This window comes from Cannabis sativa, chromosome 4, assembly GCF_029168945.1.
Source record: "Cannabis sativa cultivar Pink pepper isolate KNU-18-1 chromosome 4, ASM2916894v1, whole genome shotgun sequence".
NCBI classification, from domain to species: domain Eukaryota; kingdom Viridiplantae; phylum Streptophyta; class Magnoliopsida; order Rosales; family Cannabaceae; genus Cannabis; species Cannabis sativa.
In genome coordinates, this window is record NC_083604.1 from 41930066 (window position 1) to 41957107 (window position 27042).

The 27042-nt window shown below is 31.3% G+C and overlaps 1 protein-coding gene across 1 annotated transcript; it reads right to left on the reverse strand.

The window, feature by feature from the left end:
• Positions 1-6022: 6022 nt before the first annotated feature.
• LOC115712976 (RNA cytidine acetyltransferase 1) lies at positions 6023-20453 on the reverse strand. Its single transcript, XM_030641425.2, has 26 exons — positions 20227-20453; positions 20027-20118; positions 19481-19652; positions 18710-18832; positions 16901-17074; positions 16499-16609; positions 16270-16403; positions 16074-16167; positions 15242-15340; positions 14435-14571; positions 14192-14289; positions 13349-13472; positions 13180-13267; positions 12923-13022; positions 12773-12825; positions 10783-10959; positions 10655-10692; positions 10164-10257; positions 9430-9609; positions 9231-9339; positions 9081-9150; positions 8861-9008; positions 7909-8037; positions 7050-7175; positions 6553-6618; positions 6023-6457 (listed from the first exon to the last, which is right to left on the reverse strand). The coding sequence occupies exons 1-26, from the start codon at positions 20329-20331 to the stop codon at positions 6287-6289; spliced, it is 3012 nt and encodes a 1003-aa protein (XP_030497285.2). The 5' UTR covers positions 20332-20453; the 3' UTR covers positions 6023-6286.
• Positions 20454-27042: the final 6589 nt, after the last annotated feature.

Here is a 27042-nt window from a genome sequence, read left to right on the forward strand (position 1 = left end):
TTTTCAAGCCTTAACTTTTTCAGTTTTAAATTTTTAAGGGAGACTTACAGAAGTACATTACTTGCAAATTGCAATAATCAATCTGCGAAAAAAAAAAGGCTATGTTTTCGTAAAAAAGAAAAAAAAAAAGAAAGGGGTTTTTAATTTTAGTGTTATATCTGGCATTGAGTTCAGCCTGGTCAAGAAAATCTACGAAAGTTAATCAACACTAATTTAATTGCCTATTGTCTAACTCTCTGAAACTAATTTAGTTATCAAATTAGATAATGTCATACATGGAAAATTTTAATTAGTTTTGTATTTAAAGCGTTGGAATGTGTAGATTGAATTGGATAGTGTACAAACATTTTGTTTGGTTTTTTTAAAAAATAGAACGTGTCGTGTCAGAAAAGTATGGGTCGTGCCGTATTGTGTCTATTTTTAAAGGGTTGGACCAACAGGGCCCGTAAGCTTAGTATTTTCGTACCTTACTTGGATTGTACCGTGCTTTGTTCGTGTCGGTTTGTATTTCAGGCAAGTTTATTTTCACATCCGACTTAATTTTGTGTTTTACTTTTTCATGCTATCTTTTTTACAATTATTAAATTATGAGTTTTTACGGTAAAACTTTTCGTCATTTAGTTGCATTTAATCCTCCAAGTTTAAATTTTGGCGGTAAAACTCTTTAAACTACTGAACTAGTAGCAAATTTAAGGTGTTATTTGGTTAACTGTTACTATGGGTTGCTTATGTATACACTCTTGTTCACAAGACACGTTTATATTGGTACACTTAATATAATTATTTGAAAATTATTTTCAAAATTCATTTTCAAATTAAATAACATTATAAAAAATAAAAATAAAATATTTAAAAAAAAATAAAAAATATTATAAATTTTAAATAATTTTTTATATTTTTAAAATAATAATATTAGGTGTACGACACATGTACAAAAGTGTACATAAGCCGTCTATATTGACAATTAACTGTAAAAAAATAAATAACACCTTAAATTTGTTAACAATTCAATAGTTTGGAAGATTTTACTGTCAAAATTTGAGTTTAGAAAGTTAAGTGCAATTGGAGTGATAGTTGAGAGAATTTAGCCGTAAAAAACTTTTTAAAGTATATGTATATTTCAAAGGTTTAGTTATATTTATATAATTTTGAATAATATTTTACAAATAATCATATAAAAAAAATTATTAACATCATTAGAATTTAATTATTTTATTAAATACTCAAATTTTTATCTCACACTATAATTAAATTAAAATATAATCATAGTTTTTAATATTTTAATAGTTTAATTATAGAATTATAATATTCATTATTATATTTAAATTTTATTATTTTAACTTATTTATAATTGATAAATTTATATTTTATTATTATTATTAATAAATTATAGGGTTTTTAAATATATTATACTGTGCTTTTCGGGCTTTTCGTGTGTCGTACTTTTTGGGTTAGTCTATTCGTGTTTACGTGTCATGTCTTTTGTGCTTTTCGTGTCGTGTCGTGCTTAAGGACATATTTGTCGTGTCGTGTCGTGTCAATTTGTAGCATCGTGTCGTGTCGTGCCCAAGTCTGTATTTTTTCGTGCCTAATCGTGCTCGTGTCTTCGGGGCTCGTACTAATTTCGTGTTGTGTCAAAAAGTCTGACTTGTATTTACAGCATTATGAACACCTTGGCAGCCATGACTAGTGCCTTAATATAAAAATATAATTAATTTATTAATAACTGGTTTTTATAAAATTAAGGGGTTAGTACTATTTTTTTAAGAGGGGTTAATATCATTTTGAATCTTGTATTTTACAAAAATTATTAGCTGGATTCTATATTTTGTTAAATAAAAAAAATAAACATAACTTAATTTTTAATAATATAACCAAGGGCAGAAGTATGTAGTAGCCTAGGTTGGCCCTGGCTCCCAACCCAAAACTTTGATGCATATTGTTCTCATTAATTTTATAAAATATTATTACATGGCCCCCTAATCAACTATATGTTGGAAATTATTTTACCAGGATCTTAGATCTACTCACAAGTATGTTTATTAACATCCTAAATAAGAACTTTCTAAAACGATGAAATAAACACATATAAAGTTTAGGAAACCTTACATTGGGTGCAGCGGAATAATATGACTCCTTCCGTTCAGATATCTAGCCCTTGATTCCTTTCTGTAGCAGAGCATTATCAATATCTGAACCTGGATCTCTTTCTCTGAATCTTTGATGCTGAAACTCCTTTGCTGATGATTTTTCTTCACGATCTTCCTCACTATGATTGAGGTATTGCTTGATGTGTGTGGGCACTACTCTCACACTAAGATTTTCGAATTGAAGAGGGAAGGAGAAAGAGAAGGGTCAGCCAAAGATAGGGAGAGAGAAGGCTCAGGTTTTCTGAATCAGAAGTCTGAAGAAAAGTATTATTTTCCTGAAGCCTTCACTATCTATTTATAGCATTCCACTAGGGTTAGATTTGAATTATATGGCATTAAAATAATGAAAAAAATCAACTTAAAATACATACAAAGGTGGCCGGCCATACACTTAGTGGATTGGGCCTTGCTTTTTGCAATTTTGCAATTTTAACACCTTTTGTATCTGATTTTCTCAAAAATGCCAATTTCCTAATTCAACCATTTAAATGCCAATTCTAACTATTTAATAACTATAAATAATTATTAAATAATATTGTCATTTATCATATTTATTAATTGAACCATACAAAGTATCATAATTAACAAATATGCCCCTATAAACTCTTTCTTTACAATTTCGCCCTTACTTAGTGAAAATTTCACAAATAGACATAGTCTAATTTGAGAATTATAATTGATTAATCAAAACCAATTACATGAGTCTTACAATCAATATTATCTCAACTAGTGGGGGGACCATGGGTCTATATAACCGAGCTTCCAATAAGTAGATCAAGAATTTAGCACTAAAATTCACTAACTTATTAATTCTTCGTTGAATCCACGCATAGAACTTAGAATTGCACTCTCAGTATATAGAATGCTATATATGTTCCACCATATAGACACATCATTAGTTATCCATTGTTATAATCCTAATGTGATCAATTATCCTGTATATGAATGATCTACACTGTAAAGGGATTAAATTACCGTTACACCCTACAATGTATTTATTCCTTAAAACACTTGACCCCGTATAAATGATATTTCAGCTTATGTGAAATGAGATCTCCACCATTTATTTTCGTTTGGTCAAGCTCGAAGGAGATCATCCTTTGCTTACTATTCGCCAGATAGAAGCTATAGATTCCATGTTTATGCTAGCGCTCCCACTCAATTGCACTACCGTGTTCCCAAAAAGTACGTATCACCCTGACCTAAAAGTAGGCTTAACTAACAATTCAAGGAACACGAATAGCCTTTCAAGATTGAGCCTAATCATAACAGGATTAAGATCATTTGATCTAGGATCAACTAGGCGATATTGACTTGAATAGATTTTACGGTAAGTTTAATTAAATCTAAGTCAAAGTTCAATATCGGTCCCTTCCGATGCATACTCCATGCATCCAACCTAAGCTTTACTTTAACCAATGTTCTGGAAAGAACATAGTATTTCTCCAAATACAAGTAAACTCTTGTTGTAGATTATCATATCAGTAAAATCTTGTGTCTGATAAATCTAGGAAACTTTATTCACATAGTCATGTTTACTTTCCAATGTGTTGACGGCACAATAAACAGGATCAAGTATGTGAAAAGGGTTTCAGATGAATTTATACATTATGTACATATAATCATGAAATAAATCATGTGAACCATGCAACATTAAATGTTATTTCTGATCTATATTAATAAGTAAATCTGATTATATTGAAATGAGTTTTATTTAGGGCATAAAACCCAACACTATAATACTCGATGTAAAATATTGTCATGAACATTGAAACAAATTGTATAGAATGTGTATATTTATAGGCCATATTTATATTTATATAAATATATATAGAAATTTTGCAATGTATTTCTTTAAAAGGCAGCCCTATTAATTTGATATCTGAAATAATTTTTTAGTTAAAATTTCTTCTCATGATTATGTACGTCATAGTTATTTAAGACATCTAGAAATTTTTTAAAAAATTTAAAAAAACTTAACATGTCGAAAATAAGATTCAAACAGTGTTGTACAACCCAACTCAAGGGTGGGGCAACTGGGGTCTTCGCCCTAAGTCCCATATTTTTAGAGGCCAAAAAAGAAAGGTATACATAATATGTAGAAGTAAGGGTGCACTCTTATTGGGTATTACCCATGAATGGGTAAAATTAGAAAATTTTGAGTTTTTATGCTTAATTTTTCTATCTAATTAAAAAAAATCTTTCATTTTCATATCACATAGGCTGAGATTGTTCCATCGGTAAAAAAAAATTTAAAAAAAAAACAGTTTTTTAGCAAGAAAAATAAGAAAAGAAAAAGTTGAGTTTGAGTTAAATATTTTTGTATGAACATATTTTTGATATAGTGTAAAAAGAGATATTTTTTTTTTATATTTTTTTTAATTAAGTAGTTAAATTAAACATAGAAATTCAAATTTGTGATTTCATTATTCGTTATTAGATCAACCTCAGTCCATATAATATGAAAATGAGAATTTTTTTTAATTAAATAAAAAATTAATCATAAAAACATATTTTTTCTAATATTACCCATTCATGTGTAATACCCATTAAAAGTGTACCCATAACGAATATACCTTACAATGAGAAAATGTATATTCAGTGAAGGAACTATATTCTTTTGGATGCATTGATATACCTTCTAATATTACCGAATTTTGATCTAATAACGAATAATTAAATCACAAATTTGAATTTATGTGTTTAATTTAACTACTTCATTAAAAAAAATATCAAAAAATATCTCTTTTTACACTATATCAAAAATATGTTAATACAAAAATATTTAACTCAAACTCAACTTTTTCTTTTCTCATTTTTCTTGCTAAAATACATTTTTTTAAAAAAAAAAAAATTTACCGATGGAACAATCTCAGCCTATATGATATAAAAATGAGAAATTTTTTAATTAGATAGAAAAATTAAGTATAAAAACTCAAAATTTCTAATTTTACCTATTCATGGGTAATACCCAAGGCTCGTTTGGAACGTCGTATTAAGTCGTATTGTATTGTATTGTATTATATTGAATTGAATTATATATCATATTTTTATATAATACTATGTTAAACTTTAATTTATACTAAAATATTATATATTTAAGTGTCCATAAAAGATAATACTACATATAGTTTTAAATAAAAATATTGTATAAAATGCAATTCAATATAATACAATACAATACAATACGACCTAATACGACGTTCCAAACGAGCCTAAGAGTGCACCCATATATATATATATATGTATTTTTGCAGGTAGGTTGTCCCATGCTTCCCTGATAGGTACTTATGGTTATATTTTTTCTGTCGTGTCATGCCTCCCTGATAGATACTTATTTTTTGGTTGTATTCTTTAACTACTCTCCAAGTGACTCAAGTCAAGGGTGTATGCCTTGAGTCACTTGTTGTGTTTTCTCAAATTATATTAACACTTTTTATGCGCGTAATGTCACTAGTTCATTATTTTATTAAAAAATATTATTTTGGTCAACTAACCTACAATCCTTTTACAAAATGCTAAAAATAAAATTAAATACTGAACTCCTAACTGTTAATAGTATATTTAAAGGTCAATTGACCTATAATCTTAGTTCATTTTTTTGGACCAAAACCCACAAACCCGATGAACCCCCTGATGTTCAGCCCTAAATTATATATTTCAACTATAATAATAATACAGTTGAAAAGACAACTGTAATTGTGCGAGCATTATATAGTTATATATTTTTATTACTTTTATATTAAGAATATTTAGTTTAATTTGCATAAAGATGTTTATAAATGATTAAAAATGAGTGAGGAAAAATAAGAAAAAGAAACCAAAAAAAATAAAAACTAGTGCTTTTGACAAGATAAACAAAGCTGAAAATATTTAAAACATGGAAAAGAAAATGTTTTATAATTATTCAGAAGTTAGGCTACAACAGATACAGTGAAAAATGGTAATGAATAAATAACATAAACAAGAAAAGTAGAGCAAGCAACTTTCTCCGGTCAAAATTTTGTGGATAATTCATTCATATTTGCTGATCCAAATCACGTATTATGTGATGATACCTTTCAAGTGAATGAGTTTTGAAACGACTCTTTCTTCAGCCATCTCCATGGCATTTTCTGCAGAGTATTCTCTTGCCGTTAATGTTGGAATTTCTTTTTCTTGTTCGATCTGGATCCTTGATAACCTTTACCTCGTTTCCTCCCACTCTCATTGTCCGTCTTACTTTTGCTGGACTTCTTACCACCATTAGCGTATTGTTCAAGCAACTCGGGATCCATTACTCCTTTCAAATCAGATTTCATATCCGCCTGTAAACAGAATATAATCAAATTTAGTTCTAGTTCTTTTGGTATTGACGGAAGGAATGAAAAAGAAGAGGACGAGCAAGAAAAGTAGAGAATACCTCAGCCTGCCTAGCAGCTTTTTCAAGATCCTGCTCCATAGAAACCTTGGTTGGCTCTATTGCAATCTGACAGCAAAACCAGAAATATTAAACAAGTTCCAATATAGCACTCAAAACTTATGAAAGTAGATATGTAATAACATTCACACCATACAATTTTTAATATAGTTTACATCTTTTCAGTTACTTACAACAAGACTGTTAACTAAAACTTCATTTTTCTCAAAAAAACAACAATATTTTCTTACTGGATTGTGTAATAATTGGTTCGAAATGATCACACAGCATGAGTATAATAGTATAAAATAAACTTGGCCGGGCACGGTAAATGAGATTAGAGTCTATAGAGATTATAAGTTATAACAACAATGTGGTGAGGGATAATCTTCAATGAAGTTTTTGCTTTCCACTTTTTAATTCTTTTAACTAATTTAGCATAAAAAAGGAGACAGAAGTGTAGATAGGATGCCGAAAAACCGAATTCCAGACAAACTTACTTCACTTAGCCGAGGCAAGCTTGATTCAATCTCTTTCGATGCAATTCTGTCGAGATATTTGTGGAACTTTTTCATAGCTTTTATAAATTGTGACAATATTTGTTGCCTCTCCAGCCCCATCTCTCTCTGTAATGCAAGAGTTATAGTGAAAAGAAGTCAAATAAGAACACAATATATTAATAAAATAGACACTTTTAAATCCCATTATCCGTAAAGATTCTAAAATAACATACAGCTACTATATCCAACTAAGACAAATAAATGTACATACAGACAAAAAACTACATCTGCATTGACTGTGATTTAACTGAGAACCCATTAAAAATATATGCGCATCACCGAGTAACCAACACATTTTATTTATAAACTCAGTTTGAAACTAGGGCATTGAAAAGAGTTTTAATTCAACTCAGCAAAACTTAAAAACAAATCAAGTTACTTTCTGGAAATCTTAGTTCAAATAAATCTGAGTTATTTTACTATAGTGGAAGTTGGCCTTCTTGTAATTCAGAGCAAATGGACACCTCGACCTCCTGCATTTTCTTGTCTACTCTTTTACCCTAATTTCTAATTTACTGAAATGGTGATGTAGACTAGAAGTATACACATTAATTATTGGTATGATATTACAAAGATTACTTTAAGACTGTCCTGGCGATCACATGGATAACTTCTCCAAGAATTTATTGAATGATCAGCTAGAGTCGTCTTAAGATTATGAGATGCTGAATTAATAATTTTCAGAAGATAGCCATTATTTTCTATGAGCTTGTGTCCATATGCAAGTATAAAATAGTGCAATATAACTTTGCCAGCTACAACATGGAAGATGACAAGGAAAACAAAAGAGAAAAAAAACCTCAATATAGGAGACGTCTTGATTCTGCAAACCTATGCATAACAAAATAGAAGCCTGGGCAGCTGATAATGAAACAGGAAGTTTCTCACAGAAATACAGGTGAGTGAGCTTTGGAACTAGATCCAAAATCTGTAAAACAGAGAACAGTTTGTAATCATAAATTACGTTAGTTTAAAATAGTCAATTTCATTCGTAAAATAAAAAATAGGTGTGTGTGCAACACTACTTGAACCCTATTTTTGACACTGTAAACTTTGTGGGATTTCTTGAAAAGTACAGGATGACTACTATCACTATAAGTTGTGCCTGTCATATTAAAAAAAATTGATATAATTTTGCAGATGTCAAAATCATAAAAGGCTCTATGTAAGAATATATATAAAAATATATATATAAATAACACATCGATTTTTTGAAATAAGAAATGTAGAAAACTTTCTCAGCCCTGCTCCTTAACACAATTTCTATTGAATCCTGAATCCAAAGTGAGATGACTGATACAAATGATTGTGATTATAGAGTGGCATAGATTTTTCTTTTCACTTTTAAACATGCCAAATAAATAACAAATTCAAATGCCACTTTTGAAGCTAGTCGACAAAGACAAAATTGAATTATTCTATTGCTTGAGCAAAAACCAACTGAAACAAAGCCAAGAGAATTGATAGCAAATATGGTTTGATATTAATAATTTTGTTATAACAAGATTATCCTCTTAACGCCCATGTTTGCATTCAGGACCACCAGATAGAACTTAGTACCTCTTGACACAGGTGTTTTACAGTCCTACCAAATTGTACATTGACGTCAATCTGAATGTTAACCTCTTATAGCAAAGATCAGGTGAAGGTTGTTTCATTTTCAAAATGCTGATATCAGGCCCTAATATTTATATCATATTTTAGAAATTTATGTAATAAATTCAAATACCAATTGTCTTTGAAGATCTCACCATGTGATAGTCAGCAAGATTGCTGGTATAAGCATCCAACCGCTTCAGATCATAAGGTGATAACACTTCTTTAATCGAGGTTACAAACCCGTCTAAGGTAGACGTCCCTGAATCTGGCTCCATGAATTTCATTTTTGGTTCCAAAATGCTGTGAGATTACAAAGTATGAGCACCTTGAATAATAAGCACGCAACTTACAGAAATTAACTTCAATACTAACCTCATAGCAAGCTTGTACTCCATTGAACGAAAAGTCTGACTCAATAATCTACTAAATCTTAGCCTGAAATCTGTGTAACCACAAAGTATCACGCTGAGTACCAAAAATAAACAACTAGAGCAAATTATTAATCTTTTGAACAATAGACACCTTGGTAAAATGGTCCAAGAAAGCCAAATTCATCCGATCCCTTATCTTCAATATCATCGTTGTTCAAAGGTTTCAAGACCATACACGAATGCTCACCAGTCACAGTACTCTATTCCATTAAAAGAAAATAGCATTTTAAACCTCCATAACAAATATATTAATGACATACAAAAAGAACATGTGAAAGTCTCATCTTAACTGGGCTGTGGCCAATAAAAAACGGAACAAACTTATGTTTTCTCCAAAAGCGAAAAAGCTCCAATGTAAGTCCAAAGGAGACACCAATATAGTGAAGCTTCTCTGGTTTTCTTTCACGAAGATGAACTAGCAAATGAGGAAGGCCTTTCTTTGGTTTTATGTTTTCTTCTAGCAATGAAACCTGTATAGGGAAAACAAAAATCAGAAATGTTTCTCAGATATATAACGAAAGGAAACCCTTATGACTAAGGAAAAACTCAAAACACAAACCAATAAGGCATATTTGGTCATAGAAAAGCTGGGTCACTTTGCTAGAAAATATTATCCTCCTTTGGAAACCAGATATGACTCATAAAACCAGCACCATGTTTAAGTTTTACAACTTTCCTTTCATGGAATATTTGTCCTGGCAGTCAGGGTTATTACTGGTGTACACCATTGAATCAGAAAATATTATCCTCCCTTTGTAAAACTTCTGTTAATATTTCCCACTCCAACGTATAGGTGTAAAAGAAAAATTATAAGGTACATATGATATAGCTAACTACTAAAATACAGAAACAGCCATGCCGCCTACAAAAATAATAATTACCCTATGAGCTAAAAACCTCAAATAAAGTACCCTTGTACAAATTATAGAAGAGCCATTCTGATATAACATTAGTATAAAAAAAAACGTACTTTCCAGAAAATATATGAGAACAAGAGAAACTAATTATAGGTGTTGGATCTAACCTGTTTTGCAGCTTCTATGACTCTGACAGGTGTGTTCTCCACGGCATTTTCAGAATCTGTTTCAGAAATAGGTGCAAACTGTCCTTCATAATACCTGAAGAAGAAAAATATTTTGCTTTAAACTCAAAAGGCATTTCTGACAGATTTGTTATTATTTATTATATATCTGACTATATCACTGAGACTCTTATCACAATATGTTACAAAATTAATGCAATAGTAGAGACAAGGCAGCTCTGTACCTCTTTTACAAATGACATTTATACAAAAAGAAAAGAAACAATGTCCCATTATTTCTCAGATCATTCTCATGCTTAAAAGCAAATGCAAGTCAAAATTAAAATTAAACCTAAAAAGATGATTCTGTAACTAATGTTTGTAGTAAACTTACAGTCAATGGGTATTGTTACAAGAACTAAAAAGTTATAACCAAGCAACTTTACCAATGGGTCTAAGTATGCAGCAGTCCAGAGTGATCAAAAATAACATACCTTGTCAAAAGTTCAACTGCTTGTGAACCATATCCTAGCTGCAAATAAAAAAGGAGAGGAAAACCCATAAAAATTAAGAAACTTTTGATGGAAAACGAACCACAAAAACTCTAAGAACTCAGCACAACCTTTATTGCACTTGGATGGGTAGCAATCCGGACAATCCGGGCACCTGAAAGAGTTGGAAAAACAGTGTCTTGGAATTGTTCGTTAAATTTCCATGGTATCTGGTCTCCTGCAGGTTGACGACCAGTACTTAAGCTTCTCAAAGCGGACGCACGGGAAATCTGCCCCTCAAGACAGACCTGTGAATATATTACAAACAGCACTCTTGAGGCATTGAGCAAATAAATGTATTTATTTACATATGACAGCAATGTTAAAGAAGTTATTCAAGTACAGTGTAAACATTCAAGTTAAATAACAAAGAATAATTAGCATATTTGCCCCCTGAACTTTCGGCACTACCTAGTTTTGCCCCTTAAAATATACAGCTTGTTAAAAATTCTCCCTAAAATATAACACTTACATAATTATGCCCCTTCATAATTATGCCCCTTCTACTAGGTTCTGTTATCTTTACCGTTAAAAATTAGCATTTTCACTCCCTAAACTTTGATTAATATGAAATTTTGCTCCCTTTTATTTAAAAGATAATTTTAAAAATTATAATATTCTATTTTTTGGCAATTATAATATTCTATTAATTTTGAAAAAATAATGAAAATTATTAAAAAAAACCTGACAAAAATATTAAATTAATTAAAAAATATTAATTTTACTTAAAAAAATTATATTATTCTTATAAAATATTTTTAAACTTTATTTTATTTATAAACACGTATCTTAAAAAATTAAACAAAAATTATTGACAATCTAATAAATTATTTAAATAAACTAAGATTTATTGAAAAAAAAAATCAAACTTATTTATATTTATAAATTCATATCTTAATAAATAAAGAAAAATAATTAAAAATTCAATGAAAATATAAAATTATTTTGAAAAAAAAAAACTATAAAGTAAACTAAAAAAATGTCATGTTTACTTAAACAACCCTACATTTTTTGAGAAAAATAAAATATACTCAAGTTTATTCCGTAAAAATTAATTAAAATTTAATTTATTTTTTAATTTTCTTAATCATTCAAAATAACATTTTCTTAAGATCTACGTTAATTTTTTGAGACTTACTGAAAAAAAAAATGTTGAATTTTTTTCATTTTTATTCTGAAGGGGTACAATTTGATAGTTGTCAAAATTTAAGGAGCAAAGTTACTAATTTAAAAAGACACGTCAGCATTTAAACAGAATAATGAGACGGAACCTAACAGAAGGACTAAATTTTTGTATGTGTAAAAGTTCAAGGGGATTCTTAACAAGCCGTATATTTTAAAGACCAAAATCAATATTGTCGAAAGTTCAAGGAACCAAATTGCTAATTATTCAATAACAAATTTAAATCACCCACAAACTTGGCAAGTATACCGCTCATGGAACAGAAAGGATTGGTAAGACTATAACTTAGGTTGGATTGAACTGTATTAGGTTATGCCCTACTATCCTACATTACGCGATGATATGTTGTACTACGAGGTTGGATATAGATTTGTATACTAATAAATGTTTATTTAAGTTATAATGTTAAGTTTTGGGGGAAAAATATTTTCGTTCAAAATTCAGTATTAATGTAATAAATATATTAAATTTTAAACTTACTCAATATAACCATAAACTTAAGTAACTCTTACAATTTTAATTAATATTTATAATAACTTAGGAAGGATAATACATTACTTATGAATGAGTTTGGAGTATACACAAATAGTAGATACCAATGATAGTTCTTATAAAAACAAAAGAGACATATTTATTATAAAAACATGTTAAATACTAAAAAAAAGATATATAAATTGTCAATGAGCTGTCAAGTTGGAAAAAAAAAGAGAGATAAAAAGAAGTGGCATCAAATTTACTTTAGCGGAAAAAGATTTACAACTAGGGTAATTTAATAAGAAAATCACACAAGCAATTTCCTGAAGATTCATGAGCAATAGTGAATTGAAATATTAAGAACTAAAAAATAATGCTATAGTGTACAAGAGAAACATGCTAACCTGAATGACGCACAATATATCAGGAAGTTGATTTTTCGACTCATCAACAGGGCCTACATGTCAAATTAGTAAAAGTCTAGCCACAATATAAATGATGTAAGAAAAAGTTTGCATGCAAGAAAAAGCATTTCCCAAAGAAATAAAATATACCAAGCAATACAAACAAGTGGTGAGCTGGAGCATCTGCCATAAGCTGCAAGTCATTTGGAGAGTTTTTGTAGTGCGAGGAAACATACAAGGCCATCATCCGCTGTAGATATTGCATCACATAAGCAACAAATATTCAACAACCCCCCAACCCCACACACACACACACACAAACAATTTAAAAGCACCATTTATAAAATGATTTGTATTTTTTTTTTGTGTGTGTGTGACAGAAGCAATGAAGAGAAATAAACTTTTACCTGCAAGAATAACTCGCTCTCTTTATGGAAAGAAAAAAGTGTATCACGGTTAACATAATAGAGCTCACACTTACTTGGATGAGGTAACCTAGTAGCAAAAAGGAAGTTGTGAATTAGTCAAGTGAAAGTAGTTTTAACCTCCTAGAGGCTTTAAAAGACTTATCCTTACCCACTAAGTTTAGGAACAGAATTTGTAGCATCCAAGCAAAGTAAACCATGAAGCCATGATTCTATTGGGTCCCCAGATGCGTATCTGATCGATTCGCTCAACTCTATCTTTTTGAAAAGACGGCCTACAATAAAAGATTTTGAATTAAGAGAGAGAGAGAGAGAGAGAGAGAGAGAGAGAGAGAGAGAGAGAGAGAGAGAGAGAGAGAGAACCATGAACCAGAAAGCAGATGAAACAAATACGCAACTGATATTCTGTTTTTTTTTAAAAAAAAAATAAATAAATACTAGGCTTCCCCACCTAACCCTACAAGATTTGGGACCAAAAACTATAGCAATTGCTATGTAGGTACCCAAGAGGGACTCAAACCTTGTGGAGCAAACTGATATTCATTTTCAGGATAATAGAGACTTGAGATGATGCAACAGGAATAGCTCACATAACAATTACTGAAAGGCTTGAAAAACTATGTATGACAGCACTATAAAATGATTGATACACAAAATAGAACTACAGTTTCCTAATATATTTAATTAATCAAAACTCAGGACTTAAAATGAAAGGCTAGAAAAACTATGTATGACAACACTATAAAATGATTGATACACAAGGTAGAACTACAGATTCCTAATATATTTGATTAATCAAAACTCAGGACTTAAATTGATTGTGTGCCCTTTATTTACTTTGAGTAACATTTTAGCACCAAATTTTTGCCCCCCACAACACAGAAAACAAACAAAAACATAGGAAATACACAGCAGCCGGCCAAGAAGTTCTCAAGCGTGTTGTTTATTTTTGTCAGTAGAACTTTATAAACAAAGCATGGGCAGTATACAATACCAGAAAGAGCACCCTCTACACCCTGAGCTGATGTCTGGCTTTGCTGTTCCAATTGCTGAATAAGTTTTAGGGACAAAGATCGGCCAGTACCCTCATAGCTTTTAGAGGAAAAAACAAAAGCAAACAAGTATATAAATTAATTCTAGGTAAACCGTTAGATAACATAAAGATAATAGTCGTTTCATGTACCAAAAGAAACTTCTGACTAACAAAAATCTGCAACTTAATATATCAAATTCATACCCATTTACAGTAGATGAAAGGAAGACCAGATAAGGACCCAGAAGTGACTTTACTACAGGCAATGGAATAGCTGCTGCCTCGTCGATGACCAATAACTCCACTTGGGAGAGTTTTTCATGTTCATGAGGTTGTATATACTGCACAATGTATATTCAGAGAAGTACATCCTTGATTGAATAAGTAATCTACACTATGATATAGCCCTAATTTGGCCCGTTAGAGGATGTTCAAGAATTCATAAAAATAGTTTATTTTAGTGTATGGAATTTCATTAGACAAACAACATTGCTCTCTCAATAATAATTTCATTTTTTTATTTCTATGTTGGAAGTGAAAATTTAAGTGTGGGAATTTCCTCGATAGGTTGTCTACGAAAATATCCATCATTCTCACTTTGGAAGGGGAAAAAGAAAATAACTAACAAGGAAGTCCTTAAGGTCTGATTCCTAGAGAGAAGAATTTGCTAGTGTGCATCTAACAAATATAACTTTTTGATAATCAAGCAAACAACTTAAAGAAATCCAAACCGACATTCCCTATTCTGAAAGAAACTTATATAAGTATTTATTTTTTGCTAGTAAAAGAAAGCTAACTGAATCAAATAAGCAGGAATTAATAAGCCTTAAATATAATCTATAAGACCAATCTCTAGTGCTTAGCAATATGCAAATATAATCTAATAAGACAATCAGTAGTGTTTAGTAATCGGTGCATGAAACATATCATAAGTCACTTATTCTCACAGAAAACAAGAAATATTTAAAAATGTAGAACAGTTGACCTATATAAGAAAACAGATTAGCTAACCTGAATTGTTTGCCTATGCTGCTTGTAAATGTTGATCCGTACAGTTGCTTTCTTAAACTCAATGTTGGTGCTTTTCACCACATCAAAATCTATATGTTCCTGTAAGTATAAAAATAGTTCCATATCAGTAAACCTTGCAAAGTAGGGAAGTGGCAGTGCGACCCTGCACAACCATGCATGCTCAAAGAATAAATAAATGTGAAACTGCACATGCATTAAACATTAAATCTGAAACAACTCTAAAGGAAAACCATCAAAAAGAAAATCCACATTCAATGATAGATATGAAAATTAGTTTCATTTGGAAATAAAAATCCTGTGAAGCAATGAAAAATGGGAAAGGGAGAACTAGTAATACCCTAAAGCGGACCCAGTTCACTAACAGCACCTAGTCTATCATCACAGCCAAAGATGACACGTTCAGGATATCTATAGTGGTACTTTTAGAATGTATGAATCTCATTTAAAAATGTTAATTTAAACCATACAAGGGTTCATGTTAAAGAAAATAAAACACAAATTGTGAATATATTATATACTAAATAAAATTGATGAAATTTGATCCCTGAAGTTTAAGGAATGTATGCTAGATTGCCATATTTAAGATCATGCACTCTAGATTGGCATATTAAAGCGACTAGAAAATACAAATGCCTAATCTTAAATGACAGTTGGACATAAGGATATACAAGGCAAGGGAAATAGTTTAACCACACAACCTACTACTAACAATAGTAGTCACTTCACTGTTGACTTTGAGTATCAAAAAACCAAACAATACACAAAATCAGAAACTAATTTTAACATCCATGAGATAGAAGAAGTAAATTACCTTGTAGTCAAGTGCCTCAAAACCTTTGCAAACAAAGTCGAACAAAGTTCTTAAATTCTCAGGGCTTGGTGCAGTAACAAAGATATTTGAGTACCTACACAATAAGTTTCGCAAATTAGAGTTCAGGATTTGCAATCTTGAAAAAATAAATAAATCATAGAGCATGCACATTAGGAAACTACTTGACATCAATTACCCTGCGGCAATAGCTCCAGCAATGGCCAAGCCCAGAGCAGCTGATTTTCCACGACCTCGAGCAGCTAGCAAAGCAATGGTGCTTCGAAGTGTCTTGTCTAAAATTGAATCGAGAAATGTAATGACAGCTTTTCCCTATTCAATCATTGAAGAATACTTATTGATTGACTACTGATCAGTACATGTGTCAAAGAAATGACAAATTAGATCTCAAAACAAACTATCTCTACCTGGTCTAATGTACAGCACTTCTTGATCAAAGGACCAACGGGAAAATCATCAATAAGTTGCTCCTTTAAATCTTTCAAATCCTTTTCTGCCTCTGATAGACCTTCTGAGTCCTTTGATAACCGACCAAATGAAAAGAAAAATGTCATTAAACGAGCAAAATCATAATATTCAATTATCAACCAACTATTTATCTCTTTTATTACTCCCCCTCTCCCCCCTTTCTCTCTCTCTCATTTTTTTCTCTTCCCAATTTATCTCAACATACACCAAAAAGTACATGCCACTTGTTTCCTTCCAGTTTTGTTTTCTTTGTTTTCGAATTCCAAAGAAACAAGAAAAGGCATGCTATCTAGACAAACTTTTATTCCTACAAACAAATATTAAATTTTGGAAAAGGTTACCTCCTTAACAGGAACTGGGGTGATTGACTTTATATGAGAGGAAATTGGTAAGATATTAAACTCATCATCCATGGCCACACATGCTTTGCATGATGCAATTGATAATAAGAACCGCTCATTAAATCGTCCAGTGGCCTCAGTATGGGATTCAGTTCGATACCTCTCATGAACATCCTGAACAAAGATTATTATTTAGATGCTTAAAACAACAATGCAAAGTTAAAAAAAATATATATCATAAAGCTACTGTAGGAAAAAAAAAAACTTCTTCACTGAACTAGTCATTAAAATATCTATCATGTGTATTTACTAGGACCCATAAGGTAGAAATATCAAAGCATAATACTTGTGCACTATTGCTTCTCATTGTTGATTGAGTTGTCCGAACCTTTATACACAACATAAGGGACAATGGATAAGTTCAATTGAACCATTAAGGGGTGTTTGTTATGGGGGTTTAATAACTTGGGAAAGGTTATATCAAATGCAATCCATTTGATAACCCATGTTTGGTAAATCTATTTTTAATGACTTGGGGGGTTTGTGTTTTCCAGGTGAGTCCCACAATTTAGCTTTATTTGAAAGGTAATCTTGAAACCTTGAATGAGTTCCACATTACCTTAATCTAAACTCCTCTTAACTCTACTCCCACCAAACTCAAGCCACATACCAAACCCATGTTTGGTAAATCTATTTTTAATGACTTGGGGGGTTTGTGTTTTCCAGGTGAGTCCCACAATTTAGCTTTATTTGACGGTAATCTTGAAATCTTGAATGAGTTCCACATTACCTTAATCTAAACTCCTCTCAACTCTACTCCCCCCAAACCCAAGCCGCATACCAAACACCCCTAAATTATAATTTCTAGAAAACAATATTCCACGAGACACCAACGTTTGGCAAAGAACTTATCATGCAATGTACTAGATGACTCCCACTATGCTTAGTAGTTAGTAGCAATCTAGTGTTCCAATTAAAAATCTCAAAACATTCTCAACTCTCTTGCAATAAATGTCAATGTTTAAAAAGGCATTTTTGAGGCGCACCTCAAGTTGAGGCGTTTAAAGATTGCACCAAGGTGTGCGCCTTACTGAGGAGAAGAGAGGCGTACGCCTTCATGGGTGAGGCGTTGAACTGAGGCGTAAGAGGCGTGCGCCTCAAATTTTGAAAGTGAAATGGGCTATTTGAGCCCTAAAAAAAGGCCCAAATTGTTATTTTAATTTTATTTTTTTCTGCTGCCCAACTTAAAAAACCTTTAAAAAGTCCAATAAACATTAATTAAAAAGCACAATGAAATATTTAAGTAAGCCCAAATAAAACTTATAATAAAAATCCTAATTCTATCTTCTTCCTATCTCCCTCTCTTCTTCACAGCAGCTGTGCAGCTGCTTATTTCTTCAACCAACAGAGGAAAAAAAATAAAAAAACTTGTTGCTTGCTTCCTTCAAATGTGTTCTAGAATAGTAGAATTTAGAATTCTAATTCTAGAAATATAATTATCTTTATTTTAGTTTGAGTTTTATGAGACATATCTTTTGGTATGTTTGAATTTTATGAGACGTTTTATGGTTATTATTTTTATGAGACATTTTATAGTATATTTGAAATTTATGTGACAGTTTATTCATTCTTAGGTGCTCTAAAAGTATTGATTCCATTAATTTTTGAGGCTTACGCCTCGCCTTATAAAAAAAAACGCCTCAAGGCTCATTTGCATTTTTTAAAACATTGCTAGCTATAAGTAGAAAACATACAACTGAAGCAAGTACCCAAACAAAGCAATATGATGAGAGGGGTTTATATCCATACCATAACCATGGTAAAGAGGCTGGTAAGTGATGCTAACGAATGAAGTAATAATATAACTAATCCACCACCCTCCACTGTCTCTATTGATCTTGCAAGTAGATTAGGTGTCAAAGCCTCAAAATCCTGAAAGAAATACAAATAGTAATTGAATATTGAAAAGCAAAAGAGTTATTACAAGTGTTAATAATTTATAAGTTATAACTAATTAGAGGCAAATATAACTCAATCAGGTGAGTATATTTATGTTCCAACAAAATAAAAGAGGTATAAAATGTAAATAGCTTCTTAAAATTGAAAATCGTTGTTTTCTCCAAAAAAAAACATCTTTGACAAAAAAAAATAACATCAAACAAAGAGCTCTCTATGCTCACCATTCAAATGCCTTTTTTTTCATCAGCAACTACATTGCCGAGCAAAGAGATAATATGGTATCATCAATAATCAGAGTCTTAGTACCATACAACATTAATTGCATCAGACTTACCAGTCACTTCCTAAAAGTTCAATTCAAAGTAGCCATTGCTAAAAACAATTAAAGTTCAAGTTTAGGATAAAAACTTAACAATTATCCTGAATTGAGGGGTATATGGGACAAAATTACAAGAATTCGTTACGATGTCCTAACATCTTAAAACCTTGGGCAAATTAATACAAAAGAATTACTTTTTCAGGAAACGTTTCAGAAAATATCTTCAGATTGAGACAACACTACTTTCCCCACCACTAAATAGAAATAACTAAAGAGATCATAAGAAAAAAAGTGACACATACCTGGAGTACACACATCCCAAAAGTGTTACCCAGAATTTTTTCTGAATCCTTGTACAGACAATATGTCAATCCTGCAGTTTCAAGAAAAAGGGAAAGAGAATCTGCCTTCTCAGCATCCTGCAACCCACTCTGCATTAGCCGTTTTAGCTGCTTTGCACGTTTTTTCTTGTGACTGCATTATCAAGTATTAACTATATTAATCAAGCTTGGAAGTAAAGAGATATTGCTAACTTTCAGTGCGGCTAGCAACTATTTCTTGGCAATATAGTTCAAAAGTAGGAGCCTACCCTTGATGTCCTTTTTATTCTTTGCATTGATAAAATTTTAGTTTCTTCACCACAAACAATCTTCTGCATATGAACTAATAGTAACATAACAATTTACAACCTCTAAGGCGAGCCTAAAAATAATTGATCATATTATGAACTTCTGCTAGGTTTCTTAATACACACTCCTTTCACTTTCAAGCCATCTCTTTTTAATGTTACACAAACATTGACACAAGAGATAATTAAACAAAACAAAAGTCTTAGCTAAACAACCAACCTGCTGATCTCAAGCTTGTTCTTGTAACACCACAACACAGAAGGCCTCGACTTTACAGCTGCCTTAGTCAGTATGTAGTGAAGATTCTTAACCTGAACAAAAATCAACAGTTCAGCTAAACCTCAAATTCTTGCTTTCAACCTATAAGATAGGGTTCCAAAACTTTAAAGTATAGTGAACGAGAGAGATAGAGAGATAACCGTGTCAAGGTACTTGTCGCCGACGACGACGAACATGCTGCGGTGTCTGGTCTTGACGCCATTCTCGATTAGGGTTCTGATGCGGTCGTCTACCTTGAGCTTCATTCTCCAAAATATTAACAGAACAGAGCTTCTTCTTCTTCCTATTCTTGCTCGTGATTTTGAAGCCTATTCTGTTCTGCCTCTCGCTTTCAAAGTGTTCCTTAGGGTTTATGAGCAGGGTTTTTGAAATGAAATAATAATTTATGGGGTGATTCTACAATAAGGGAATAAGGATGTACTGATGCAATTTCTAATTGTTTTGACATCTAAAAAAAAATTAGTCTAATTTTTTTTCATATTCATGTGCGTTATAGCTATTTAAGATATTCTACAAAATTTTAAAAAATTCGGAATAATTTACAATATAGAAAATAATGTTCAAATAGTCTATTTTATAAGCGTATAAAATAAAATAGTCACGCGTACAACACATTGTTTGAATGTAATTTTCGTCATGTTAAACTATTCTGAATTTCTTAAAATTTTGCAGGATATCTTAAATAAGTATAACTTAAATGACCATGAGAAAAAAAAAATTGACTAGAAAATCATTTCGGATACTAAACCAGATAAAGATATATCAGTGTATCCCTTTTAAGATGGTGCATTATAGAATTTCCCTTAAAAGAGATATATCGATACATCTCTTTCAGTTTTAGTATCCGAAATAATTTTTTAGTCAATTTTTTTCTCATGATCGTGTAAATTATAGTTATTTAAGACATCCTGCAAAATTTTAAGAAATTCGAAAAAGTTTCACACGCCGAAAATTGTGATCAAGCAGTCGCGTGACTACAGTCTATTTTATTTTATAAAATAGACTGTTTGAACATTATTTTCTATATTGTAAATTATTCTAAATTTCTTAAAATTTTGTAGGATATCTTAAATAGCTATAACGTACATGAATATGAAAAAAAAAAATTAGACTAAAATTTTTTTCTAGATGTCGAAACAAGTAGGGGTGCATCAGTACATCTCTTTTAAGGGGGTGTATTGTAGAATCACCCAATAAGGAATTATTCTCAAAAAAAAAAAATTCTTAGGGCCGTTGGACTGGATTGGACTAGAAAAGATTAGATTGGATTGGAAAAGATTTGATTATGCTGAAAGTAATCCTGTGTTTGGTTTACGAAAAGACTAAATTATTTTATTTATTTTTTTAAAAAATAATAATAAATAAATAAAAATAAATAATTCGTAGTAAAAAATAAAAATGAATAATTAAAATAATTAAATTATAAAATAAAATAAAATAATATATCCTATATAATAAAGTATATATCATAAATATATAATAAAATAATTTGTCATATTTTTTATTTAATAAATAATTAAAATAGTAAAATAAAAATACTTGAATAATATAAAATTATTTATGTTAAAATATTAATTTTTTAAAATATTTATATAAATTTTTTAGTAGTTTAAAAATAATATATAATTTTATTGTCATATTGTTTCTCTTATAATCAATTTTAAATAACTATTGTTTAATTAATAATATTTTAAATTTTGAAAGCTTTTGTATGATAATTCAGAATTATACATTTTTATTAATTTTAATGGATGAGTTTTTGATAAAAAAAAAATATAAATGAATGTGTGATAATTTTTTCATTTAAATTCTTATTAAATTTAAAATACATTAATAAAATCAAAATTAAAAAAAATGATAAAAAAAATATCTCACTTGCATGGGATTATTTATCCCACCCTGCTGGATGGGATAAATAATCCTAGACACATGAGATTAGCTGGATTAGTTCTCCAGACTTCCAACATGCCCAAACACTGGACTGGACAAATTAGTCTGTCTAATCAGTCCAATCTTGTGTACCAAACGGGCCCTAGGAAATATATATATATATCATATATATATTAAATTAAATATGTAATTATGATGATTATATTAATTTTAGGGGAAAAAACAGGAAAATTCTAAAAATGGTAAAATATTACAATATTACTATGGGCCGGCCCAATCAACATTTATACAGCCCACATTGAAAATATTACAAAAATACCACCTGACCTATAGCTTCAGCCGCACGTCACGAACGGAGACGATGAAGAAACCTCCATCGATCCAGTCTACTACGCAACCAGAATGAAACCAAATCGAGCGTAGAACAACCATAAATTCTGGGAAATTTGATTGGAAAAGAAGAACTCCAAGGATCTCAACAGAAAATTACAAAAAAAAAAAAAACAGAAAAACCGTGAAGAAACTGAAATTAAACATTTGATTTCGGTTTTTATCGTTCAAAATCACTCAATCAAGCCTCGAAAATCCAGATTGAAGCAATGTAAATCTGTATTAAACAGATTTGGAGCTCCCCCTCGAATCCAAAAAAATGTATGATATGAAAAAAATTTCAACAATGAATATACGTCATATACAGTTGCATTCTGGTTGATTCACTGGTGTACAACAGGCAATTCAGATTCTTAAAAACAAAAAACAAGATTTGTTTCTAATTAATGAACCAAACGTTACGAATAAGGCTGTTTTTAATTTTTTGCGTTGCATTACAGTTGCAATATCGTTTACAAATTATGAAGGAGATTCACTTGACGTGTACCAAAAACTAGCAGATATATAATGTACGATTTATGTAAATGGTGGCAAATTAGTTTCATTGGAAATTGATCTGATTTAAATAATCATGATGAAAAGTCACAATGACAAACAACTATGTTAATTTGAGTAAAGAGTTGTGGTTTTTAAGTTGATTTACAGATGCATAATCATTTTATAATAGTTTAATTACATTTTTTGCAGGAATTTATTTGGGAAAAGAGAAAGGAGAAAACACTTTGAGAAATGGTTAGTTTCTGAAATATTTTTTGACGTTTCTTAATAGTTTTATTTTAGTTTCCTAATAGATTAGTAACAGCAATAAAATAAAATAAAAATGGCAAAAGCAGGAATCAGGACAGGAAATACAATGCTTGAACAAAGGGACAGAAATAGAAGTAAGTTTGTACTCTATTTCATAACAGAATCAAACCAGTTTTAAAATCATTGCCTTGCACTAATAACAATTTCAAAATCACAGGAAAAGAAAGACATTCCATTCCTAGTCTTCTGCAATAGACAATTTGATGATCGAATGAATTATGAAAATTATGAAGTTGGTGGACATTACATTTCAGCCAATTGTAACTATGAAGAATTACAACAGAAGCTGAAAGATGTCCTAGAATGCAACCAAGAAAACACTGTTTTGCAATTGAAATATCAAGTGAAGGAAGGATACCAACCATTGAGGATAAAGGATGATCAAAGCCTGCATTTCTACATACAACTCAAACTGAAGGACCCCGACTTCACAACATACCCATTGTGTGTGAATGTCATCAACAACCCAACAACAACCATCAATGCATCATTCTTGGGAAATGTCAATTCATTAATTACACATACAAGCGCCTTCGAACCGATCGAATACAATACAGCAACAACAAAAGACTTAACAAATCAACAACATACAATTGAAGCTACAAAACAGGAAGATGGGGGAGAAAATTTTGATTTCATGGACTATGCAAAAATTGTGGCAGAGGAGATGGTTGAGCAACTGGAAAACAACAAAAACAGGGAACCAGAAATCATAGATTATGACGAACTACTAATCACAGATCCGCAACATCCTGAAATAGAATAAGCACAAATATACAAAGACAAAGAAACACTCCAGAGTGTGCTTGGTTTTCATGCAATTAGGAACAACTTCCAATTCAGAGTGAAAAAATCATGTGCAAGAACATACAAAATTTGTTGTTTGGATCCAAAATGCAAGTGGGCACTAACGACATCCAGAAACGGGCCAACAAAGTCATTCATCATTCGAAAGTATGACAGGAAGGTGATACACACTTGTGATCTAAACATAAGATTTGCCGACAAAAGACAAGCTAACGAAATTGATTGGAAACTACATCAAGCCACAGTTTACCAACATAAAAACAACTCAAACGCCACAAGACATCAGAGGAGAAATGAAACACAAGTATGGGGTGAGAATGAACTACATGAAAGCATGGAGAAGCAAAGAGCACGTGCAAGAAGAATTACGAAGAAAAGCCAACGAATCATACAAGCTGCTGCCAAGTTTTTTGCACATGTTGCAAAAAACTAATCCCGGAACAATAGTGCACATGAAAACAGAGGAAGACAACAGCTTCAAGTACTTGTTTGTCGCACTAGATGCTTCAATAAAAGGATGGAAGAAGTGCAAACCTATAATAGTTGTTGACGGAACTTTCCTTAAATCAACATATGGAGGTACATTGCTCTCTGCTTGTACACAAGACGCAAATGGGCACATTTTTCCACTAGCTTTTTCTGTTGTGGATTCAGAAAACAACAACTCATGACAATGATTTTTCACAAAAGTAAGAGAAACATATGGGATTAGAGAGGAACAATGCTTGATCTCAGATAGACATGAGAGCACAATTAAGGCAGCTGCTCATGTATTTCCAAAAATCATGCATTGCTATTGTGTATACCACCTGTTAAGCAACCTAAAAGCAACTTTCAAGAAGAATGCAAGCAAGCTGGATAAACCATTCTTCGCTGCAGCCAGAGCATACACAGAGTGGAAATTTGAATACCATATGAGTGAGTTGGATAACTGGGACATCCGTGTCAGACCATATTTACAACAAGTTGGATACCACAAATGGTCAAGATACCACTGCAAAAACAACAGGTATTCAACTATGACTTCAAACATTGTTGAATCTCTAAATGCAGCAAACTTAGCAGCTAGAGAGCTACCAATCACAACACTGATGGAGTCATTGAGAGCTTCGATACAACAATGGACATACACAAACAGGAAAAAGCCACAGAAAAAAACAACATTTTTAACACCTACAGCAGAGAAGAAATTAGTCAACAACTTTGTGGACTCATTGACAGAAAATGTAAAATCTCTTAAATTTTTAAGTTGCATTACGGTTTCTTAATAGTTTATTTTCCGCTTTATATACATAATAACAATTTTATAAATTTACTTAATTCCCAGGTAAAGCCAATAAACGAGACTATGTTCGAAGTCGTAGAACTAACCAGATCATGGGTCATCAACCTCAAGGAGAAAACATGCAGTTGCAACCGATTCCAACTTGACGAGTTACCGTGTGCTCATGCGCTTGCTGTTATAAAAGAGATGAACTTGAATGTTTACAACTACTGTTGAGGTTATTACACAACAAGACATGGCTTGAAACATACAGCGGCTCAACATATCCGGTACACAATCACACAACATGGGATGTACCACAAAATATAAAAGATCTCATTTTTCTGCCACCAAACCAGAAAATAAGATCTGGAAGACCAAGGAAACGAAGGTTTTTATCTGAATGGGATACAAAAAAACATAACAGGTGCAGCAAATGTGGTCAACACGGGCACAATCGAAAGACATGCAACAATCAAGCAATAAAATAGATACATATGAATTATTTGAATTGTTTAATTCTGTGTGGGAATTCAAACAGGTTGATATGTTATATTCTATACACATGGGATTTGATTTGTTAAAAATTTTAAACAGTTTGGTAATAGTTGCAAAATCGTTTTGCTACAGTTTTGACACTTCTTAAATAATTAGTACAAAAATAACTTCTTTATTAAAGTTTTAAAAAAAATCAGATAAGAATTGATAAAGCATAAGTAATTAAAGGAAAAAGGAGCAATGAAAAAACAATGAATAAAATACATTGATAGTCAATTTTAAAATACAAGTACATTGTTTGTATATAGTTGGAAAATAGTTTCTATATAGTTGTGCGACTGTATATAAAAACTTGAACAATTAGAAAAACATACAACTTCTACTGATACAAACATATAGAATAAACATATTATAAGGATTAATGTCAAATATCTTAAAAGTTTAAAACCGGATCCAAAGTATAAAACCAAATATAATACCTAGATTCAACCAATAACACTAACTATTGTCTGATAATAGATTCAACCAATAACACCAAATAGTCACCAAATGAAAAGACCCTACTTTTTCAATTTAGAAGCCTTAGAAGACTTGCTTTGCTTCTCATCCTCGCTATCAATGCTTTCATCAATTTTCCTTTGGCCATATGAGAAGAAAAGGGCAGCAAGTCGAGTACGATAAACTTCGATGTCAAAATCTGCAGGAACATCTTGTCCATGAATGAAGAACTCGGCAAATGCAGCCACATATGTGCCGCAATCACTATAAAAACAGAAAAAGGAAAAACAGTTTAGCAACTAAAAAACAACATAAAATAAACTTAAAAGAAACAACTCACTTTCTCTGCTGAGACGGCAGACCACTAATCTCCACAATTCTTAGAGGAACTGTAGGGTCAGAACCTAAAGCAGGAGCATGTGACCTATTCTTCCAGAAACCAAGATGATCAAAAAACAAAGGGAGCAACACAGAATAAGCCTTCATGGAATTCCTAGCTGCATCATTCATTTTTGCAGTCCTCAAAGAATTATACAGAAACAAAATCCCTTCATTCAAGTCAAGACGACCAAACACCCACTGACTTTCCCTCCTTAGATTGATGATGAATAACACATGATCGGCTTCATACCAAGACTTAAAACACGGAATGCGCAAACCTCGAATGTAATGAGCTATTGGGTGGGCAGCGTGAATGTGCGACATCTTAGTCTTCATTGACTTGGCTTTGTTAAATTTGTGGTACAAAGCTTGGATGGAATCATCAAAGAGACAATCAGTTGTCGCAAAATTCAATGTCACA

What these genes read in the sequence shown, in the direction of transcription:
- LOC115712976 (XM_030641425.2), bottom strand. Translation starts at nt 20,331, where the DNA reads ATGAAGCTCAAGGTAGACGACCGCATCAGAACCCTAATCGAGAATGGC. An exon ending in AGTGCTGTACATTAGACCAG is followed by an intron (nt 16,404 to 16,498) that starts GTAGAGATAGTT and finishes ATGATTGAATAG; the next exon opens with GGAAAAGCTGTCATTACATT. An exon ending in TCTGTTCCTAAACTTAGTGG is followed by an intron (nt 13,268 to 13,348) that starts GTAAGGATAAGT and finishes TTTTGCTACTAG; the next exon opens with GTTACCTCATCCAAGTAAGT.